This window comes from Neurospora crassa, linkage group IV, assembly GCF_000182925.2.
Source record: "Neurospora crassa OR74A linkage group IV, whole genome shotgun sequence".
NCBI lineage: Eukaryota > Fungi > Ascomycota > Sordariomycetes > Sordariales > Sordariaceae > Neurospora > Neurospora crassa.
Window position 1 is genome coordinate 3,854,141 of NC_026504.1, and position 21,336 is coordinate 3,875,476.

Sequence of the window (21,336 nt, forward strand, 5' to 3'; positions counted from 1 at the left end):
GGAGCTGCTTCAGTTCTTGTCTACCTACCTACCTAGTCCTACTTGGGCGTGTTTTGCAGCCATGGTCAATTACATGACTGCACCGTCCACCGTACCATTCGGTTGTTCCGTTTGGACAGGCATTACTTAGGTCGTGCTGCCATTCCACACCTCACCTGGCGGTCTCCATGAGCTAGGTTGCCGGGATTGACTGTGCTCCTCCCGTCCCTATTCCCGCATGCCCGTAGCCTGTCAAGAGCCACACCCAGAGGCAGTTTGCAGTTTGCAGTTTGGGGTTTCCCACCCACTGCAGCCGTACACTAGCCGTACCCCGTACCCCCCCCCTGGCTCCTCCCCCGGCCGCCCAGTTTCCCTTTTCTTTCCCTCAATCCCACTTCCCAGGAACGAGGAACCCTCTCCTCTCTTTCCTTATCCACACAACAGGACAACACACATAGGCCGTGTGTGTACCTTTATGTCCGTCAACAACCAAGGAGCTCGACCACAAATACTCCGAGTATAGACGAGGCAGTGATCGGCGCGAAATTAGTCGGAATTGCGGCGTTTTGGGTCTCACCTCACCTTTGGATCCCAAGGGCTTGGAACCGAATAATACCGGCAAACAACACCAACACCAACCCCAACAACAACACGAGTCGACCATCACCACCACTACTACTACCACCACCATACATTGACATACGTCAGCCAACCCAACTACAGTCACACCAACCCACCCTCGACAAAACGATTCTATGATCAAGAACAACGCCATCGTCATGAGTTCCGCTACACAGGGAGGACCCGCCGCGGTCCCTAAGGAGGAGAAGAAGGGCTTCGGCAAGGTTCTGGCAAGAGTAAAGACGGTTCTGAGGACGAAGCGACTTTCGACCAGCGGCGCAAAGGCCGATCCCGCTGCTCCCGCCGAGAAAAAGGGCAAGGAAGCCGCCAAGAGGTAAGGCCTATTTTAGTCTGGCACTGTCGGGAGGGTTCTCATTGGATGGACACTGGCTGGCATGCTGTCCGCTTTGAGTTGTGGTCAACCAACCCATCCAACTCTTGATGATGCATTTCACTTCCCTTTGAACTCCAGTCTCTAACAAATGACTACAGCACCACGAAGACGGCCCCTGCTGCTGCTGCTGCTGCGGCGGCGGCCAAGACTGTGGACGCCAATGCCCAAAAGGTCCCTCGCGCCCAGTTGTTTGAGGAGCGTGCCAAGAAGCTCGGTGAGCTCTATGGCTTGGAGCTGAAGCCCAGCGAGTGGCACTCGACCGAGGGTCATGCTCTCCGTGTTGAAAAGCCCATCAAGATGCGTGTCCACCGCAAATGCCACCAATGCGACACCTCGTTCGGAGCTTCCAAGGAGTGCTCCAAGTGCAAGCACACGCGATGCAAGCAGTGCCCTCGTATTCCCTCCAAGAAGACCGAGGCCGAGAGGGAGGAGAGCAGGAAGAAGCGCGCTCAGATCATCAAGGATCGTGCCGAGAACGCCCCCATCGTCCCCGACTGGCACCCGAAGCGCGAGAAGGACCTCGTTCTCAGACGTCCTGCCAAGACCGGCACTCAGGATCTGGTTCACAAGAAGCCTCGCCAACGTGTGCGCAGGACCTGCTGCGGCTGCAAGAACCTCTTCACTTCTGGAAACAAGACTTGCACGGCCTGCCAGCACGTCCGTTGCACGGACTGCCCTCGAGACCCGTAAGTTTTAGCGCATATCGATGGCCTCGAGAAGCTAGTTATACTGACCCCTTGAACAGATCAAAGAAGGACAAGTATCCCTACGGCTATCCTGGAGACCAACCTTCGAAACGCCAGGCTTACTTCGAATGCAAGGCCTGCAAAAACACCTTCGCTTCGGAGCCAACCGTCACCACGTGCCCCAAGTGCTTCAACAGAAACACCGAGCGACTTGCGCCGAAGCGGGTGGAACCTCAACCTGACCCCGAAGCTTGGAAGAGCATACAAGCAAAACTCGCGGCGATGAATCTCAAGTAACACGATACGTTTCAGTGTCCTTGTCACTCTGCTAGGAGGGAAAGAAAGAAGGATATTAGAACACGATGAAAATGAAGGTTTAAGCGAAGGAAGCTGATGATAGCGTCTTTTTTTTATTTGGACTTGTTTTGCTCTTTTTTTGGTTTTGGCTGGCTATCACCCAGACTCTCGCAAGCTTTTATCGCTCACAAGATGCATGCATTCATTCTTAAGGCCACACGCACCACCATCCTTAGCACGATATGAAACACACGCGCATGTTCTAACCACATTTTGCATGCATGGATTTTTTCTGCGACGAAACAACGCCTCTGATCCTTTCCCGCATATTTCTCGTCATTCACTATGTCGGCGCTCGATTTGATACCCAACTTTACGGACCCTGCTCATCAACTGCGAAATCTGAGAAGAGAACAACTTGTCTGTTTAGCGAACAGCAAAGGAATGGAGGAAAGGTATCCCTCATAGAGGTCCCTGTGGTCATGGAAGGGAAATACTAGGATATATTTCTCCATAGGTGCAATATATCGATCTGTCTCATAAAACAAAGTGCCAGCCCTCTTCGCCCACAATCCATCCCTCAATTATTTCTAGTGTATCATCCTCCCATGGCATCGGGGCTCCTTCTGGTTTTGACCAAAAGTCGCCACTCACTCGTGTCACTCCCTGTGATACCAGGAACGCAAAAGCTTCACACATCACATACCAATAGTGTTTACCCGAATCGGTGATCTTGCACCCGCGATACAACATGGCGACACAGCACCAACGCACACAATGCGCCTTCTTACCCGCTTGCCCGCCATGCCAACGACTTACTGTGCACTAATGCCAGCTATTGTACTTATTCGCCACCTCATCAATACCGACACGATACACAGACAGCTCCCGTCTTTTACCCCTTACGCTTATTGGGCCTTTTGCTCCGCTCTATGCTCTGTTCTCTGCCCATTAAGCCTCTCAACCGTTGTATCGGTCTCACTCCCGTAGAATAGTCCCCAAGTCCCATAACGCCTTCGCACCTCTGGTAGATATACTCTCATAGGGAGAAGGCAATCGGCAGACGCTGCGACGTTCGGTAATTCCGACAGGAGGTCGTTCCAAGCCCAACCCGCAAGTGAAGGAGGGCCCCGTTGTCTCCGTTTCGTTGGCTCCCCAGTTCCCAAGGCGCCTCTCCTTTATTGCTTCCATAGTAGGGATTTGTACCTGAGCCACTTTGCCTCAGTCTTGCTTGGATTGGTGTTACACAGAATGATAGAATGAAGCGAGAGAAAGGGGGTGCTGCTTTGCAGTTGGCGAGTTGGCTCCGAGGAGACGGTTAGCTACACGTGTACAACGCAGTATGTAGTCGTGCTAGTTAGTGCGCGGGTCGGAAACCGGACCAGCCAGCTGGCAACGCATGGAAGCACAATGTGTTAGACAATCCTTTTGTTCATTCAACTAATGGAATGAGAACAAACTGCGATACATACGTATTAACTCCATCACTTGCCCTACTCGGACGGACCCGTTGACCGTTACATTTGAGTCTCCACGTGTCCCGACGGACGAGTCCCGGCTAGTCCAGTCCCTAGGAACCCCACCACCAGCCGAGCCCGTCGACTCCATCAAGCCCGTTGAACCCGTCTCCTGCCCGCCAGTCCATCGGAGACCCCGTTTCCTCGGACCCAGCTCCCTGGGCCTGGGTTTGGGAGGTCTAGGTCTTTTCGCCAGAATTCTCGTAACACATGTAGTTTAATGAAAACGCCAATAAAACTTGATCGCGGGACGAGGCTCTGAGCGACGGACGGGTCTGGACTTGTTTAGAGAAGGGACCTGCGCTGTTGTTGGCTGAGCTGTTGGTTGGATGGGCTGATGTATCCCCTGGCATAACATGAATAACATGAAGATGACACCAGGTTTTATGGCCCAGAGTGAAATGGATAAATTGAAGAAAAGGGTCAGTGAGTCCACGAACGGCTGCTTAATTCCAGTCTCTGGTCTATACGTTGGGAAAAGCTACAGAATAATCGCAAGAGTCAAAATATTAAGAATTCGGATGTTGAACTTGTAAAGTGGGATCGTGCCCACCGCCGAACACCTCCTGATTCTTTCTTGGCCGCCAAACACCTGGACAGTTTGTAGCTACACACACATACAGGCACACACGCACGCACAAGCGAGGCCATACAACACCGCCTTTTTGATCAATTCGACTGGCTTTGGTACGGAATTTCTAGTTCTCCACGCTGCGCATTCTTACATAGGTATATATTATAAATACATTATGTCATCTTCACGAACACATTGTGGAAAGACGACCCGAACAGTACCATCCACTGAAAGCTTTCCCGACAACCAGATGACAAGGAGGGCGACAAGGCAGGGTTCATGTTCGCAAGATCCCTCGTTGATATCGTACACCGCCCGGCTTGTTGGGTCCGGTTGGCAAGGGCATCTCGTGTTGACCGGGCTCGCTCATCTTGATCCCTTGACTCTAGCAAAACCTGGTGAGCTCGGCAAGCCTGGTTGTCGGGGATGTGAATGGAGTCAAGGTGGTGGCCTTCCCCTTCCCTTGCTCACCTTGTCGCCCGCTTTCGCTACGCTTACATATGACATCCCAGCTGCTTACCTTGGCCAGACTACGTACCAGATGACCGAAGCTTCGGTTATTAATGCTCTGGATCAGGATAAATGACTGAGATGATGCCAATACTGAACCCGGACTGTCGGAGCGCGGAGGGGGGCGGGTGGCTAGGAGCTCTCTTTTGGAAAAAGGAAAAAAATGACTTGTCCTTGTCCATGACCATGTCAGCCATCGCATCACGGATTGCGAGCGTTTCCCGTAAGAAAGGATGGAGGCAGTAGGATGATCAAATTCGATGTTGGTACTTATCCTGGCGACGACCGCCCGTTTCTACCAGTAGTCCTCTGTGGCTTTTCTCGCACCGTTCTGGAAGTCCGTGGAGTTGAAAGCAGTGTGTTTGACTGAAATATACCGTACTAAATGCACAGCTCTTTTACGAGGATGTTGTCGGTGGTCGTTCCGCGCCCACCAGACGTACGCAGCCTCTCCTCTACCGACCGTCTTCGTTATTCCTTCTTTTCTGGGCAATCCGATGGCCGAATATCACACGCAGTGTTGTCGTGTGACTGGTTTGCGTTAACAAAGCACTGTCCGTTTTGCGTGTTTTAGCGCTTTCAGCTTTCAGTAGGGTGCTTGCGCAAGAATTGCGCAGATAAAAGTCCGAGACGGAAAACAAACAGACATCTCTGAAATCTCTCACACATCCTTTAATCCACATGGCAAGTGGTGGCTGGGTGGGTGGCTTGCTATATGGGACAACCCGACTGGTTGCGTGGCTGAAGCTCTTCCATCACTTCCAGCAGAAAGGGTCACGCATGGCTCGACTTTGAGGCGAAACAGTTTCAGCAAAGCACGCAAGAAAAGGTTATGGATCGATGTCTCAAGACTCTCGGGAACAGAGACCGATCGAAAGGGGAGTGCACGAGTGGTACAGTCATGCAGTGTAACAGAAGTGAAGGTAATAAGCTTCTTGTTGAAGAGTGAGAGTTTAAGGAAACCGACTGCCTACCTCCTCTTGGTCTGACCTCTGAGACGATCCAACAAACAGGTCTCATGCCCAATATGCGCGGGCAAGATGATCCTCCGTTGTCATCCCCTCAAGCCTCAAGATCACTGGAGGGTACCCGAGCCAGCGCCTACAAACAAGTAAACAGTGGACCAAACCTTGGCCAGGCCCTTTTACCGCCTCATTGTGGTTTATTATCGTCAATGATCATCAGGCATCCCCTCTGCCCTCATGCCGTCTCTCTTTTTATGGTGTCTGCTCGGGCATGTTTGCCTTGATCTACACCATCATCACCTCCTCGTGCCCGTCTCGGGAAGCTCCTTTCTTTCCCGGACACCTTACCCCTCCTCTTCCCAAACTGTCGGGTATCATGATGTGACTTCACCCGTATTGGTGTAATGTCATGCATCCCGCCCATTTGGGTCGTTTATCGCAATGCTCGTTTTGTCAACTTCCCCAACACTTACCCCCTGTCTCCATGGGACTTGTGTTTCCCACGCCACTTTTTCTATCTCCTTTTTGCTCATCAACTTCCTAATAACACTATTCTTTGATTCTCGCCTCCTTGTTGAACCCCCGTATCTATACGATTGCCTTAGTATTTATTTTTCATTGTTTTCGTTTGTCTATGTCCTGGCAACTTGGCGTGCCGTTTCTTCTACGAAACAAGGCTCGACCCCATACGACAGACATATGAGATGCTGAAGTGAAGAGGAAAAAGGAAGGCTAACCAACATGAGACAAACCACAAATCTTTGAATGACTACCTGACTGGCTAGCTGACCACAGGACCTGCGACACAGTTGATCGTTTGGAAATCTATACATTCCAGTTCACTTGCACTGTACTGTACGTTAGTACATGCGTCTCTCACACACACCACCCGCTCGCTCGACAGATAGTCACGTAAGCGACTCCCTCGGTATTGTACCAAAAACAGCGTGGAAAAAGATGGTGCTGTCGGATACGGACATTGGCGCCGAAGGTAGGTATGCACACGTGTGAGGTATGTAGCGGAACGGCGAGGAAGGGAGCGAGGTGGAGAAATCGAAGACGGAGACGGAGATACAGAAGCGTGATTTCTTGCCAGCACTGCTTTGCTAACGCTGTCTACGTTCTTTTCCAATCGCAAAACGTGAACGGAGAAAAGTACTGCTGGTAATGCAGTGATTGGTGACACAGAGATACGCCACGCATAAAACTAAACACGACGCGACTATCACTGGGAAGAGAATGAAATGGAGACAGGAAAGATCAAGGACGCTGCACGGAAGGGAGTTAATACATCTTGGTTGTTGTGGTGTTATAGACGATGGTTGTAGTATAATTCTCCCCACGATGCCAAGGAACTCTCGAAGAGAAGCAAGCCAAAAGTCAGTGACGACAACGAGAAAATTAAGGTCAGGCAGAAGGCGCCTTGAGTTTCCGTGCCCCGCTAAGTTGATCAGACATCTAGAACCTGGCAGAATTACAGCCCAAAATACAGCGATTTCGCAAAGGCTGAGCCAGCCACAGACTATTTCTTGGAGAAGAACGACATGATGTTGCCCTGCCCCTTGGGCGCAGGCTTCTTCGCTTTCCCGGCCGCCGCGGGTGGCGCCGGGTTCGCAACCTTGGGCTTTGGTTTGTCGGCTGGCGGAGCCTCATCCTCGGAGAAGGACTCCCAAGCAGGTTCCTGTATGGTGACTGCGACGACACGTCAGTATCCATGTGACTATAGTCATGCGGTGGCCGGGTTATCAAGTGTAACTTACCCAGATATCCCTGATCATCCATAATCTGCTTCTTCTTCATCACCCTCCTCTTTCCACGCCTCCTTCCATCCCCACTTGTCGTCACGATCTCCTTTTTCTCCTCTTTGGCAACATCAGCCTTGGCGGGTGGCTCCTCAACGGCGGGCTCTTCTTCTTCCTCTTCCTCTGGGGCGGGAGAATCAGCTGTCTCTTCCATGTCCTCGTCTTCGTCGTCCTCCATCATTCTCCTCAGTTCCTCTTCACGCTCCTTCTTGCTCTTCCTCGTAGATTGGGCATCCGGTTTTGGCAACGGGACGTCATCGTCATCCTCTCCATCGTCTGACAGGGCAGCAGGCGTCTCCTCGGCAGCGGTTGTAGACTTTTCCGACGTCTTGGCCTTCTTGGGCAGGGAAGCGGCCTTGGAGAAGGCTTGCATAATACCAGAAGCGGCGGAGGTATTACGTTTGAGTGATGGCGCAGGTTTCTTGGTGGTGGCAGTCGGTGCTTCGGGTTCCATAGCCGGTGCAGTGGATTTGCTCTCCTCCTGGGGCTTTGCTGGTGCGGCGGCAGGGGCGGGCGCTGGCGATGGTTTAGCGGGTGCCGTCTTGGTGGGTGCTGTTTTGGTCTTCGACTCTTGCTTGGCGGGTGCGGCAGCCTTGAGTCCCAGTCCCTTTCTTTCTCTTCGGCGTACGTGAGAGTTGACGATGGGACGGGGCTGTGGTTTCTTAGCATCATCCTTGATGGCTAGCGCACTTTGAGCGGCATCAACAAGCAGCGTAAGATCCTTGGCTGGGTGAGGTCCGACGCTGTAAACATGTATCGATGTTATTGTCTCGTACTCTTTGAGGACGTCTGCTAACCGCTCCTCCTGGACCAGTACGAGAGTGTATGAGGGCACTTCTTCGTCATCAACCGGGTCCGCGTCGGGAAGCGAAGAAGGCAAGTCGATGTCCATGGCGTTGCCATTTTGATTCTGGACAGACTTCTTGATACCGTATAGCATGTAAGTGGCATAGACAGTCCCGGGCTTCTTGCTGCTCTGGGTCTTGTGGAAATCATAGAGCATTCTGTTTGGTGTAAGTCATTGCTGATTCTTGAATCTTCCGCTCGTTAACTTACTGTTTCGCTACATTTGGATGTACACGCAGGGCCCGACTCAGCAAGCGATAGGTGACCTGAAGTTTGGTCTCATGTTAGTCGCGGCTCTGCACCTTTGAGCTTCAATGCCATCAACCAGTTGTAATCGGGTGGGTGACCTACCACCTTGTCCTCACTGAGGATATTCTCGGCCAAGTACGTCTTGTAATCCTCCATGGCGAGAACAAAACGTTTATTGATCTGAAGACACTACCTTCGTTAGCAGTGATAGCTTGGGCTAATCAAAGTCGATGGAGTCAAGGTGGAAGTTATCAAAAGAGCAAACTAAAGCCGATAAATGATTGATGTGTGAGGCGCGTCGTCGACGTGAATTTGCCCGGCAGGCAAGCCAGCGCTCCCCGCGAAGTCACGTTTAGCGGCTTTGGTTGGTTTCTCGAGTGGCGCCCGTGCGGGGCCCCTGGGTGCCTGGTTCCCGTCTCTCCGCAGGGGAAGGAGCACCCAAAGCACTACTGTAGGTACCTACCAAGTAGCCGAAACTGACCGACAGACACTCTTGACAGGCTGCCTGACAGTTGGCGTGCACCCTGACGGGCCACGAGTTTCAGTATTCCGGGGCTGCCATGCGGTGCAGGTACCTCACTGGCTCAACGCCTAGCCTGAACAGCTCCCCCCGTCGTGGTGGCATTGGCACCATGAATCGCAACTGGAACCTCGAGCTTTACACAGTCCCTTGACTTTTTTTCTTCTTCTATTTTTGGCAGCTGAGCTTTGGTTGATCTTCTTCCAAGTGCCTTGAGGGCCTCTGTGACCCTTTTCCTTCGCTTCAACCAGCTGTGTTAAACTCCCAAGCTCTGCTTCGCGTCCAGGGCATACCATTGAACGAAGCCCCCCCCCCCCCCCTAACTTTGTCGACATCCAACTGCTGCGCCATGATGCGCCCGACTTAATATCCACGATTCGCATATACAACAGAGCTCGATATAGTAATTGTACAATTTACGCATACGTCCATCCTTGAACGGCCATTTTTGGCCTCAAATCGACTTCATCATGGCGGCCTTTCCACGGTTCAGGTTTCTGGCCATCGCCGTCATCTTTCACTTCGCCTATATCTTTTCCATCTTCGACATCTATTTTGTCAGTCCCATTGAGACTGGCATGCGCCTATTTAATGTTCAACGACCCCCAAATCGCAGTGCGCCAGCGGACCGGCTGGTTCTGTTCGTAGGTAAGTGGGCTACTCCGAGCCTAATGTGTTGCGGCCAAGCGCTAACCACGGTTTCATTCTTCCAGGAGACGGCTTGCGCGCCGACAAGGCCCTTCAGTCCCACCCTGAACCATATCCCAAATCCGATGCCGATCTGACTCCGAGACCTCTCGCCCCCTATCTGCGATCAAAGATCTTGGAACAGGGAACCTTTGGTGTCTCCCATACGCGTGTGCCGACCGAATCTCGACCCGGTCATGTTGCCCTCATCGCCGGTCTGTACGAAGATGTGTCAGCCGTTACGACAGGATGGAAATTGAACCCGGTCAACTTTGACAGCTTGTTCAACCGCAGTCGGCATACGTGGAGCTGGGGCAGCCCGGATATTCTACCAATGTTCGAGCAGGGAGCTGTCCCGGGGAGGGTTGACGCCTACACGTACGGACACGAGTTCGAGGATTTCTCATCCGACGCCACCCAGCTCGACCTCTGGGTCTTTGACCATGTAAAGGATTTCTTTGCTGAGGCCCGCAGGAACAAGACGCTTGCTGAGGCGCTTCGCCAAGACAAGATTGTCTTCTTTCTGCATCTGCTAGGTTTGGATACTACTGGTCATTCATACCGCCCTTACTCGAAGGAGTACCTCAACAACATCAAGATTGTGGATCAGGGCGTGAAGGAGGTTGCTGAGCTCTTCCGCGACTTCTACCGCGATGGTAGGACTGCGTTTGTATTTACCGCGGACCACGGCATGAGCGACTGGGGAAGCCATGGTGATGGTCACCCAGACAACACACGGACCCCCCTGATTGTTTGGGGTTCAGGGGTTGCCAAGCCTCAGTTGTACCCAGGCGAAGTGGCGCCCGGCCATGATGAGTACTCTGCAGACTGGAACTTGGACCACGTTAGGAGGCATGATGTCGCTCAGGCTGATGTTGCTGCTCTCATGTCCTACCTTGTTGGCGTTGAGTTTCCTGCCAACTCGGTCGGCGAACTCCCCCTGTCTTACCTTGCTGCCGACATCAAGGAAAAGGCTGAGGCTTCGCTGGTGAACGTGCAGGGTATTTTGGAGCAATACCGGGTGAAGGAGGAAAAGAAGAAAGCCACCGAGTTGAAGTATAGGCCGTATCAGCCATTCGGAGAAAACGGCCTGTCCCCAGAACGTCGTGTTGCCGAGATTCGCCAGCTCATTGACGCTGGTCGGTATGAGGAAGCTATCGAAGAATCAGCTGCCCTTATGAAGGTCGGTCTCGGTGGCTTGAGATATCTCCAGACCTACGACTGGCTGTTCCTGAGAGCGCTCATCACCATCGGTTATCTTGGCTGGATCGCCTATGCTCTTACAACAGTCGTTGATTTGCACGTCCTACATGGTCGTGTGCGACCGTCGAGAACGCTTGGCGGGGGCTTGTTCTTCACATCGGTTCTCGTTGCTCTTTATGCGTCCCTCGTCATTTCAAAGTCACCCCTCACTTACTATGTCTATGCCTTCTTCCCGGTCTTTTTCTGGGAGGAAGTTTATGCGCATCGCGAAAGTCTGGCGGCAGGTCGCAAGGAGTTGCTTGGCCATATCAACTCAGGTGGAAGTGTGGCTTCATTCGTGCTCAACAGCGCGCTTTATGTTGGCGTCATTGAATCGCTTGCCCTGGGCTACATCCACCGCGAGATTCTTTCCGTTCTCTTCGTGCTGGGTTCCTTCTGGCCTTTCACCCACGGCCTGTCGTTCCTCAAGAAGCATGGGGCGCTGTCTGCCACCTGGTTCCTCGCCTGTATCGCCATGAGCACGTTCACGCTCCTCCCGGCGATGAAGGCAGAGAACGTCAATCTCATGTTCGTATACCTACCCCTTAATTGTTGTTTCTCCCACTCACTAATTGGTGCGTAGTACTATCGGAGGCGTATTGATGGTCGTCATCGGCCTTCTTTACCTTATCTTCGAGGACTTTGTCCTCGCGGACTTCTCATGGAACGCGAAGCCTACTTCCAGGAACCACCTCTCCAGGTCACTCGTCGGTATTCAAGTGGGCCTCACTGTACTATCTATCATCATCACTCGCTCCAGTGCCCTTTCGCTGCAGGCCAAGCAAGGCCTGCCTCGCGGCAATCAAATTATGGGTTGGGTTACTCTTGGTAAGTCCTCGCAATGCCTGCCGCAGCTGGTGACTCTTCTCTAACCCAAGCTCAACAATAGTCGCATCACTACTCATGCCCTTGGCCTACCGTTTGCGGCCCAACAACCACTACATGCACCGGATCCTCGTCATCTTCCTCACCTGCGCTCCGACATTTGTCATCCTCACCATCTCCTACGAGGGCCTCTTCTACCTCGTCTTCTCCGCTCTTCTCGTGAGCTGGGTTCGCCTCGAACACGCAGTGCAGAAGTTCACCTCCTCCAAGGCACCACAGACCGCCGCCACCAAGAAGCCAACAACAACCACGGAATCCCACCTCCCCGCTCCCTTCCGCCCTCTCACCCTCCACGACGCCCGCGTTGCCCTCTTCTTCTTCATCCTCCTTCAGTCGGCCTTCTTCTCAACCGGCAACGTTGCCTCCGTCTCCTCCTTCTCCCTCGATTCGGTTTACCGTCTCATCCCCATTTTCGACCCCTTCTCGCAGGGTGCCATGTTGATCCTCAAGCTGATGATTCCCTTTGCCCTCATCAGCGCCAACCTAGGCATCTTGAACAAGCGTCTCGGCGTGGCCCCTTCGGCCCTGTTCATGGTGGTCATGGGCATCAGCGACATCTTGACGCTGTACTTCTTTTGGGTGGTCAAGGATGAGGGCAGCTGGCTGGAGATTGGAAGCACGATTAGTCACTTTGTCATTGCGAGCTTGTTGTGCGTGTTTGTGAGCGCGTTGGAGCCGGTCAGTGCGGCGTTTATTGCCGGGGTGGAAGTTGGAGAGGAAAGTGAACTAAAGGAGGAGGGTAAGGTGGCGGAGAAGGTGGTGGAGAAGGTTAATGAGGCTGTTGAGGGGTTGGTCAGTGGTGGTGATGGTGGTGGTGACGAGAGTTGAGATAGGGATCGTGTAAAAGGAGCTGAGCTGTTGGTGTATCGATGACATATCATGTTCGATACGATGATGCATAGAGGATCAAAAGAAAAGGGGAACCGCCAGCTAGTAGTTGGATAGTATATATATGGTATATACAGCAGATGTGTAACATGATCCTGGTGTTTCTCCGACACTATGTCCTCCCTTTTTTAGGCATGGCAAATATTTTTTTTTTCTTCTCTCCTTATCTTCATTATGAATTTCCTTCCCGTCTTACTTCTTTCTTTCCCAACTGTTCTCTTGTCCCATTATCTTTCTCATTCTCATAACACAAAACATATTGAGGTTGAAGTTCATGGTTTCACCAAGCAGCATAATGACATCGTTGGACTCGACACCTATGCAGTATCCTACACAACAAATGTCATCCTCCACCTGTCGTTCAACCTTCAGTCAGTGCAGCACATAACGCGCGAGTCAAAAGTCAAGGCATGGTTGGTTGCGTTGATCTCATGCCTGGTTTACCTAACCATTTAGAATATAATTTGCGTTGTTTGTGTACTAGATTGGGTTGATTAGAGATGGTTTTCTACCTTGCATCATGGCAGCGTTCTGGCAGGTGCGTCTTACAGTTGCTTTACTTTGCGTCGCTTCATAAGCTATGCAACCACGTCGGTGCCTAGAGGTACCGTAGAAACTCGGTTAGTTGGCAAAAAGCTAATGCCTGAAAAACCTGGATATCAGGCAGGGTGCTAGCAGATCTGTAGTGCTTGAGTTCGACCCTGTGCTTTGGAATGTATGCAAGATAGTGTTGGGCAATATTGTAGAGCCTTCACTAACTGAGCGGACATATGTACAGAAGTATACTGCTTCCTGTGCTTATTGTCGGGCGCTCAAAGAGGGATGGCTTTTTGCCAACTAACCGAGTTTCTACGGTATATGTGTACCTCTAGGTAGGTAGGTAGGTAGTTTCAACTTATGACACCAATACCTTCAGTATGAAAAACCGCGGAAAGACCAGATGAAAGTGGCGTTGGACTGAAGGAATGGAGATGCCAGTCAGAAGGGCAGAGATGACCCAAGTGTCAGGGGTCCCCCAACCAAACTCCGACGGGATATCGGAATCGGCAGTTTCGCTTAAATCCCGCTGCGTATCCACTACCGGTCGCCCGTCCCCACACTCGGTCGACATTCGGTCGGGGGAGGAAATCCTAGGAAGTCCCGGTCGGCGAGAGGGCGGGGGCAGCTTTTGCTTGTTCTGACCACAAAAGCAGCAGCAGCAGGGCTCAGGGGTTATATAAACTACGTAGACGAATTCCCACCTCGGGCCAGGGCCTAAAACAAGCAGTGAGGGCATGTGTGGGACTTTGCTGGCAGTTTTAGATTGTGAAGACCGGGAATCACAATGGGATCCGGGAAGTGGGCGTGGTGGGAACGGCCCGAGCGTCGAATGGGGACGGAAGACGGGAAGACTGGGGGCCGACAAGATGAGAGACACGGGATCGTTCTGGAGCATCTGTCAGCGAAATAGTATGAGAACTATGTTCATCGTAGCGAGAGTGGACATTGAGGAAAACGCCGTTTCCTGTCGAACCCAAACGAAGGCCTAGAGAAATCCATCTATGATCCTGTGTCTTTTCACGATGGAAGAGGAGAGGAGCTATAAACGGCCTGTCTTCTTGCTGCATCCACTGCTCATGGTGTCGTTGTGGCTTGTTGGATAGAGGCCTATGCCAAGATTCACGAAACACTTGTTCTTGTTATGTTAGCTCGCGAGATTCGTCAAGTATAGTCGTGTCAAAACAAGCAACGGTACAGTAGGGTAAGTGCGTAAAAGAAAAGGCAACATGGGGCCACGAGGTCACCACGAGGCAAGAGACATTGGCGAATTCTGATGTCAATACGTCCTGGATCTCAAGTGACATCCTTGACCCACGATATCGGACCAACAGCAGGAGGTTGCCGTCTTGGTATTGACGGCAAGAACATGGGGTTAAAAGCAAGGTACCTGTCACGTCGGGTATGTACATAGCAGGGAGTTCAAACAGGTCCCCTTCCTTTTCACATGCAAATAAGAGTCCCACTGCCCCATCCCTCCCTGCGAAACTGAGGCACGAGACACATCCTGGGGTTGAACAAAAGGAAGACTCGAAACATGTTTGTCTGTCAATGTTAAGACAATTGGAAAGTCCTTGAAGGTTGGGCTGGGTGATATGTAATGGGGATCCAGAGCCCCAAAACCGACGGGAGTTCCGCATCGTGTCGGCTGTTCTGTCTCCGTGTCTGTGCGGGCAATGTACATACATAAGTACATAGCTGAAGGAGTTAAGTGCTGCTTTAGTTCAGACCTGCGGGAACGGCAAGATAGAACGACATCTTGCGCAGACCAATGTGAAGAAGTGCGGGATTTTCTCCCTTCTGTCGACACACATTAGTAAGAGCCTTTGAAATAGTAGCGTGCAGTCACACAAGAAGAAGTCAGGACATGAGGTTCGATATGTGCCAAGTTCGGGACAGGTTCATCCGCCCATCGCCTCGAGAGCACCCCCTCCTCGCCAGATCGTTTCGCGCTAGTAGCAAGCGTGAGTCCGCTCAATCCGGGGATGACACTATGGCAGCGGTAGGCCTGCAATTCCGCCTGTGCTTGGCCGCCTCGCCGCCCAGGTCCTCTGCTGACAGTGACGGCAATCCAATTGGTACAGGTCGGTAACAGTTACCTTCCATACTACCTTTAGTATGTATGGTAGTCTAGTCCTCCCATCGAACGGAATTGTTCCCGCTTTCAGACCACGCACCCACCCACCCACCTTCCACTTGCTCCTCCAAAGTCCCTTTCAAGTTCCCCAATCCCCACAGGAAGCGGGCTTCTTCACAAAGAAAAGCAGAAGACTGGAGAGAGCAAGCGACGGGCCTTGGACAAGGACGAAAAGAACACTTCGTTTTGACGCCCTTGTTCACGATCCCCCTCACTTTCCAACATCTTCGGGCACCTTGTCCGTACTTACCTTACCTACACCCAAGTACCTTCGCATCAACCTGCTCCAGTAATCACCCTCTACCCACCCGACCTCCACGGAGAGGAATCCGTGATCAACAAAAAACCGACCTTGGTGCGACTGCGAACGCGGCCGCATTTGATCGCTTTCCTGATATTTGAAACCGTATCCGCATAGGGAGCTGCTACACCACATACAACCCGACTATGTTATTGCGCAGCAGCCAGGTCTAGGATACGAGACACGTCGACTCTTCTGGTCCCAAAGCAAACCCCATCCATCGCCCTAGAGGTCCAGGTAGCTTCCACGGCACACCCACAATCGACAGTGACCAAAATACACACATGCTCCAAACGAATTGGCTGGAGACGCGAACGTCCAAGTCATCCACAACGGTAGCAGCACCTAGTACGGAGTACCGAGCACGGCGTAGCACGGAAACTCCCAGGTCCAGAGGTTGGGTAGTTCACGCCAATAACCAACGAACCACGTCGATCGCTTCGGCTCCCCTCCCTCCCCTCCCCCAGAAACAGCAACGCAACCACCGACACCAACAAGCGCAGCTCTTCCGACACTGAGCGCAACTAGCCTTCTCTCCCTGTTTCAAAAACCCATCGACGATTGCGTGACACCCGGCTTTCCTCGTTTCGCCTCGAGGAGGGCGCAGCGCATCTCCCGTTACCATACGCAAATGGACCTGGACATTGACACGGCCAAGGGAGCAACCATGTCTGCGACAACGCCAGCGGAGAAGTCGACAACTGCTTCCGCCGCTCAGCAGCAGGAGCAGCAGCAACAACAACAACAACAACAAAGACAATCGCAGCCGAGTCGACAACAAGCTCAGCCGAAGCAGCAACCTCCACCGCTGCAACCACACCCGCAGTTCAGCTCACAATCGCCGACTCAGTCAAGACAGTCGCAGTCGCAGTCGCCAGCACCGTCGCAAGCGCACTCCCAGGGTCAGCAGCCACCATCGGCTTCGACAGCCACGGGCACATCAACCGGCCATATGAGTTTTAGGAGGTTGGTAAATTCCGGCAAAGACGGGGGAGGATAACGGTCATGAGCTCCGTTTAGCTGACATATCATTCGGAATAAACAATAAAAAGACAACGAGCCTCTCGAGCCTGCGAAGTAAGTTGCAAACGTGTACTTTATAAGGTTTTAAGGCACTCTCCCCGCAATGGGCCCCCAATAAGATGCAGAAAGCCCAGAGCAGAGGCCACTGGCGGGATGCGACTCGTTGCGCCGCACTTCAACACCGAGCCTCGGCTCATTAGCTATCGCGTTATCTCTCGTGCGAAACCTAGGCTAACCACCCCGTCTTTGTAGACTTGCCATGCCCGTAAAGTACGACGCCCTCTCTTGAATCAATGCTTCCCAACCAATTGCCAAACCTCGGATCTGTCATATCACTTGTTTTTGAGCAACATGGATGCTCACATCATGCCCGTTACAGGTTCGCTGCGATGCCGCAAGCCTCGGTGTTCCGTGCACCAACTGCGTCGCCTTTTCCATCGAATGCCGCATCCCGACGCCTAAACGCAAGAAGACCGCCGCGCAGAGCACCACCACCACTGCCCCTTCCAAGGACTCGGATAGGTATATGTTGTTCCTGCTTGATTCTTACTCGTACCTTTCTAGTTCCGTGCTTTTCTTGCCAACGGCCTTTCCCTTTCTTCCTGTTTCATATCACATGTGATCACCTTGGTCTGCAAACAGCTGACCGGATCCCAGTGAGCGAGGAGACACCGAAGACCGGTCGCCGCGCCAGGCCGGTGCAAACAACACCTTCCCGGCTGGAACCCGACCTGCGGCGGCCTACCATACCCAAGAGGGGACACCGACCACATCTGTCAACGTCAAGGAACAGGCGAAAAGGGAAGAGTACGACAATGCAACCCTGGCCAACTACATGAACCTCGTCATGAAGCCCAAGTTCACTAGAGCACCTATCACGGAGGCTGGGAGGGTAGCCTATATGGGCGAGTCTTCCAACCTCAACCTTCTCGTCCACGACCGCCAAAGCGACTCGGACGTGGTACATTATCCTCTGCCGGAACATGTACGGGGCAACAAGGCCAGGTTATCAGAGCTGGATAGTACCGAGATCGAAATCCTTCATCAGCGAGGCGCATTTCTACTGCCACCAAGGTCTCTGTGCGATGAGCTCATCGAATCGTACTTCCAGTGGGTGCACCCCATAGTCCCCGTCATTAACCGGACCAAGTTTATGCGGCAATACAAAGACCCCAAAAATCCGCCGTCACTGTTGCTGCTGCAAGCCATGCTTCTTGCCGGTTCTCGAGTCTGCACCAACCCCCAACTGATGGATGCAAATGGTTCCGCAGCACCAGCCGCTCTTACCTTTTACAAACGAGCCAAGGCCTTGTACGAAGCGGGCTATGAAGACGATCGGGTTACCATTGTACAGTCGCTCCTCCTGATGGGTTGGTACTGGGAAGGCCCCGAGGACGTTACCAAAAACGTCTTCTACTGGAGCCGTGTTGCTACCATTGTCGCTCAGGGCTCTGGCATGCACAGGAGCGTTGAGGGTTCGCAGCTGAGCAAAGCCGACAAGAGGCTGTGGAAGCGTATCTGGTGGTCATTGTTCACAAGGGACCGATCGACAGCTGTCGCGCTTGGGCGACCTTGTCATATCAATTTGGACGACTCGGACGTGGAGATGTTAACGGAGGACGACTTCATCGAAGACGAGCCGGATAACCCAAGCGACTACCCACCGGACGAGACCCATGTTCAGTTCTTCCTGCAATACGTCAAGCTCTGCGAAATCATGGGGCTGGTCCTCTCTCAGCAGTATTCTGTTGCCTCCAAGGGCAAGGGGAAGAACGCCATCGATCTGACACACAGTGATATGGCTCTTGCCGACTGGCTTCAAAACTGCCCAAAGATTGTCTACTGGGAGATGCGGAATCACCATTTCTGGTCTGCATTGCTTCATTCGAATTACTACACCACTCTATGCCTCCTGCACAGAGCACACATGCCACCGAGTGGATCCCACAGGTGGCCTGATGACTCGCCCTACCCATCGCGTAACATTGCGTTCCAGGCGGCAGCTATGATCACCTCTATTATCGAGAATCTCCAGTCCAACCATCAGCTACGGTATTGCCCTGCGTACATCGTCTACAGTCTCTTCTCTGCGCTCATCATGCACGTATATCAGATGAGGTCGCCAGTTGCCTCCATCCAGCAAGTTACGCAAACCAGAATACGCACATGCATGGCCGCCCTGAAAGACGTTTCCAAGGTTTGGCTTGTGGGCAAGATGGTGTTTACTCTTTTCGAGTCTATTCTCGGGAACAAGGTCCTTGAAGAAAGGCTTCAGAAGGCGGCAGGTAAGAGACATCGCCGGATGCAGCAAGGTCTCTCCCAGCTAGAACAATATCGCCAGCACCAGCAGCTTCAACAACAGCAACAACAGCAACAACAACAACAACAACAGCAGCAGCAGCAGCAGCAGCAGCAGCAAAACCAGCAACACCAGTACCAGCAGCAACAGCAGCAACGCGTACACGATCAGAAGCGTAAATACGACGAAATGGCCATTGATTTCAGCGTTAACACTCCCCAGCCCCAAGAATCTTACGAGCGTTCAAGGCCACAAACACCAAGTTTGACAACCAAGACGGAGACGACGCCCAGCACGATGCCGCCACCTGTCACGTCACCCAATAACCAGAACGGTCACCGTCCCCCGCACGATGCGTTTATGGGCGGAACGGCTTCGAGGCCGCACACTCGGCCAGCGACGCCTTTCAACCCATCCTTCTCGGTTCCGGCCACTCCACCAGATCTATACTTGGTGACCAGAAACTCACCCAACCTTTCACAGAATATCTGGGAGAACTTTCAGCCCGACCAGCTCTTCCCAGAAAGTACTAACATGCCCCTCTTCCCTCACCAGTCACCTACCCAACAGCATTCCGGTCTGGACCCCAACATGATACATATGCCAAGCGGGCTTTCCAATCAACCCATTGAGTATACACAGGGCGTTAAGCGCAACCTAGCTGGCAGTCCGTTGCCCAACAACCCCAACAGCAATAATAATGGCAATGGGTTGCTTCATCCTGGCGGCATGCCTGGGCAGGGTCAAGGCCAACAGGGAGGATATGGAAATAATCAGTCCAATAGCTTCTGGAACGCCAACTTTGATGGGCAGATAGGCGGCGGTGGAGGGAATGACGGGCATAGCCCGAGTGACAGTTGGAGTAATAGCTCGGTGCATGGACAGTCTGTTCCGTCGACGCTTAATGTTGAGGACTGGTAAGTTTTTATATATACTTTTCTCTTCATTTCTTCTCAAATACTCTTTTGGGGCGGGGTGATTCTTTTTTTTTGTTCCTTCCTGCACGGCGTTCGGATGAAAACAGAAGCTAACATGAGATGAAATCTGCAGGTTCCAATTCTTTGGGATTAATAGTGATCCGTCGCAGGGATACATGAATCTTGACATCCCGGAACTGATGAGACAGCTGTAATTGTATCGACCCCAGCCCATAAGAGTTGATGTTGGCGTATAATGAGGCTATGGTAACTCTCAGTCTCGAAAATGAATGATGTGATGCAGAACTGTATAAGGCCTAGGCTGGCGACTGTGGTTGCTGTATCCTTTCTCGTTCCAACACTCATACAAGCAGTTTTAGGAGGCATTGGCAGGAAAACTCAATTACAAATACTCTTTATTGGATATGTTAACATGTGTCGATTGAGTTGTGGAAGAAGGCAAGGGAAGCATTAATACGAAGGGACAGATCGATTGTTGCGCGAAGCCAAGACTGTGAATAGGTAGTGACCCAGTCCCGGCGCTTCTCTCACATGATCACAGCGACCCGCACAGCAACCCACACCCAGATCAGCGCTTTAACTGATGTTGCTTCAGACGAATCTAATCTGAATCATAGTGGATTAGATTATGGGTCAGCGCCAGGTACAATTTTCTTTTCATTCGTGCATTCGTTCACCTTTTGACCATCGCGGAATGTTTTTACCTCGGCAAATGATGTAAGGTAGTGTGCTCATGGCCGCGTTTCTGGCCGCACATTGGTCCAAGGTCGAGACGCCCATGCGCCAAACGTACCTTGTTTTGTTCCGTTTGAACAACCTTTGTCTTTATCGCTGCTGAACAGAGAGTTACAAGAGGGGCAGAAAAGGGTCACAGTGTTCGAAATCATATTTTCTGTTTGACAGTTGGGCATGTAGATGGGATGCTTCATGCCAGCCTCATCCCCGGAAGCACCATCCATTGAGCGCTTCTCGAGAGTGCGAGAGGTAGATGTGAAAAGGGCAGTTGACCAATCATATCGTGAAACAATCCTCTGACGGGGATATAGGGGTCGAGCACCTGGCTTCAGTTTCCGCACATTGTAGAGCCCCATGAACAGACGCCGTTCCGAAGGTGAGGAAAGTGCACATGTCGTAGCCGTGATATTGACAGTAGAGATGAGATATCCGTGTGTATGGATCCAGGGAAAGGCCGCTCTCGCAACCTGAACCTGTCGATCGCCAGCTGCAAGATGTGATGTGATAGTGAAAAGAGAAACACCCCCGCGTTTTGTAGCGGGGTTCTTCTGTTCTTCATCACTCTCTGTTTCCACATCCGTTGAATGCGGCTGCCTTGAGCGTTATTACCACGCACAAAAGGAGACGAGGCTCGGTTAATTCCATCACTTATACCTCTCTTCAGTTTCCTCATCCCATCATTCTGTCAGGTTGGGCTCAGTATT

The 21,336-nt window shown here is 52.2% G+C and overlaps 5 protein-coding genes across 5 annotated transcripts; 3 read left to right on the forward strand and 2 right to left on the reverse strand.

Annotated features, from left to right (window-relative positions):
• Positions 1–283: 283 nt before the first annotated feature.
• On the forward strand, positions 284–2,526 carry NCU07997 (hypothetical protein). The gene is made up of 3 exons (XM_957574.2): positions 284–934; positions 1,093–1,680; positions 1,740–2,526. The coding sequence occupies exons 1-3, from the start codon at positions 735–737 to the stop codon at positions 1,975–1,977; spliced, it is 1,026 nt and encodes a 341-aa protein (XP_962667.2). The 5' UTR covers positions 284–734; the 3' UTR covers positions 1,978–2,526.
• A 1,667-nt stretch (positions 2,527–4,193) lies between these two features.
• On the reverse strand, positions 4,194–4,794 carry NCU16825 (hypothetical protein). Its single transcript, XM_011396109.1, has 2 exons — positions 4,589–4,794; positions 4,194–4,453 (listed from the first exon to the last, which is right to left on the reverse strand). The coding sequence occupies exons 1-2, from the start codon at positions 4,778–4,780 to the stop codon at positions 4,346–4,348; spliced, it is 300 nt and encodes a 99-aa protein (XP_011394411.1). The 5' UTR covers positions 4,781–4,794; the 3' UTR covers positions 4,194–4,345.
• Positions 4,795–6,269: 1,475 nt separating this feature from the next.
• NCU07998 (hypothetical protein) lies at positions 6,270–8,737 on the reverse strand. Its single transcript, XM_957575.2, has 4 exons — positions 8,543–8,737; positions 8,402–8,457; positions 7,304–8,349; positions 6,270–7,235 (listed from the first exon to the last, which is right to left on the reverse strand). The coding sequence occupies exons 1-4, from the start codon at positions 8,594–8,596 to the stop codon at positions 7,066–7,068; spliced, it is 1,326 nt and encodes a 441-aa protein (XP_962668.1). The 5' UTR covers positions 8,597–8,737; the 3' UTR covers positions 6,270–7,065.
• A 492-nt stretch (positions 8,738–9,229) lies between these two features.
• On the forward strand, positions 9,230–12,755 carry gpip-2 (GPI ethanolamine phosphate transferase-2). The gene is made up of 4 exons (XM_957576.2): positions 9,230–9,608; positions 9,674–11,417; positions 11,473–11,717; positions 11,779–12,755. The coding sequence occupies exons 1-4, from the start codon at positions 9,431–9,433 to the stop codon at positions 12,600–12,602; spliced, it is 2,991 nt and encodes a 996-aa protein (XP_962669.1). The 5' UTR covers positions 9,230–9,430; the 3' UTR covers positions 12,603–12,755.
• A 2,598-nt stretch (positions 12,756–15,353) lies between these two features.
• Positions 15,354–20,458, forward strand: NCU08000 (cutinase transcription factor 1 alpha). The gene is made up of 6 exons (XM_957577.2): positions 15,354–16,603; positions 16,690–16,714; positions 16,913–16,930; positions 17,040–17,182; positions 17,318–19,876; positions 20,010–20,458. Exons 1-6 carry the CDS (start codon positions 16,269–16,271, stop codon positions 20,089–20,091), a joined length of 3,162 nt encoding a protein of 1,053 aa, XP_962670.2. The 5' UTR covers positions 15,354–16,268; the 3' UTR covers positions 20,092–20,458.
• The last annotated feature ends 878 nt before the right edge of the window (positions 20,459–21,336 follow it).

Bases quoted from the DNA above. Each gene is read 5' to 3' on its own strand.
- NCU07997 (XM_957574.2), top strand. From the start codon at position 735: ATGATCAAGAACAACGCCATCGTCATGAGTTCCGCTACACAGGGAGGA. The intron at 935-1,092 runs GTAAGGCCTATT...AAATGACTACAG, and splicing joins GGCAAGGAAGCCGCCAAGAG to CACCACGAAGACGGCCCCTG. The intron at 1,681-1,739 runs GTAAGTTTTAGC...CCCCTTGAACAG, and splicing joins ACGGACTGCCCTCGAGACCC to ATCAAAGAAGGACAAGTATC.
- NCU16825 (XM_011396109.1), bottom strand. From the start codon at position 4,780: ATGCGATGGCTGACATGGTCATGGACAAGGACAAGTCATTTTTTTCCT. The intron at 4,454-4,588 runs GTAAGCAGCTGG...AGGTTTTGCTAG, and splicing joins TGGTACGTAGTCTGGCCAAG to AGTCAAGGGATCAAGATGAG.
- NCU07998 (XM_957575.2), bottom strand. From the start codon at position 8,596: ATGGAGGATTACAAGACGTACTTGGCCGAGAATATCCTCAGTGAGGAC. The intron at 8,350-8,401 runs GTAAGTTAACGA...TACACCAAACAG, and splicing joins CATCCAAATGTAGCGAAACA to AATGCTCTATGATTTCCACA. The intron at 7,236-7,303 runs GTAAGTTACACT...GTGTCGTCGCAG, and splicing joins GGATGATCAGGGATATCTGG to TCACCATACAGGAACCTGCT.
- gpip-2 (XM_957576.2), top strand. From the start codon at position 9,431: ATGGCGGCCTTTCCACGGTTCAGGTTTCTGGCCATCGCCGTCATCTTT. The intron at 11,418-11,472 runs GTTCGTATACCT...ATTGGTGCGTAG, and splicing joins GCAGAGAACGTCAATCTCAT to TACTATCGGAGGCGTATTGA. The intron at 11,718-11,778 runs GTAAGTCCTCGC...GCTCAACAATAG, and splicing joins TATGGGTTGGGTTACTCTTG to TCGCATCACTACTCATGCCC.
- NCU08000 (XM_957577.2), top strand. From the start codon at position 16,269: ATGGACCTGGACATTGACACGGCCAAGGGAGCAACCATGTCTGCGACA. The intron at 16,604-16,689 runs GTTGGTAAATTC...AACAATAAAAAG, and splicing joins GGCCATATGAGTTTTAGGAG to ACAACGAGCCTCTCGAGCCT. The intron at 17,183-17,317 runs GTATATGTTGTT...ACCGGATCCCAG, and splicing joins CCTTCCAAGGACTCGGATAG to TGAGCGAGGAGACACCGAAG.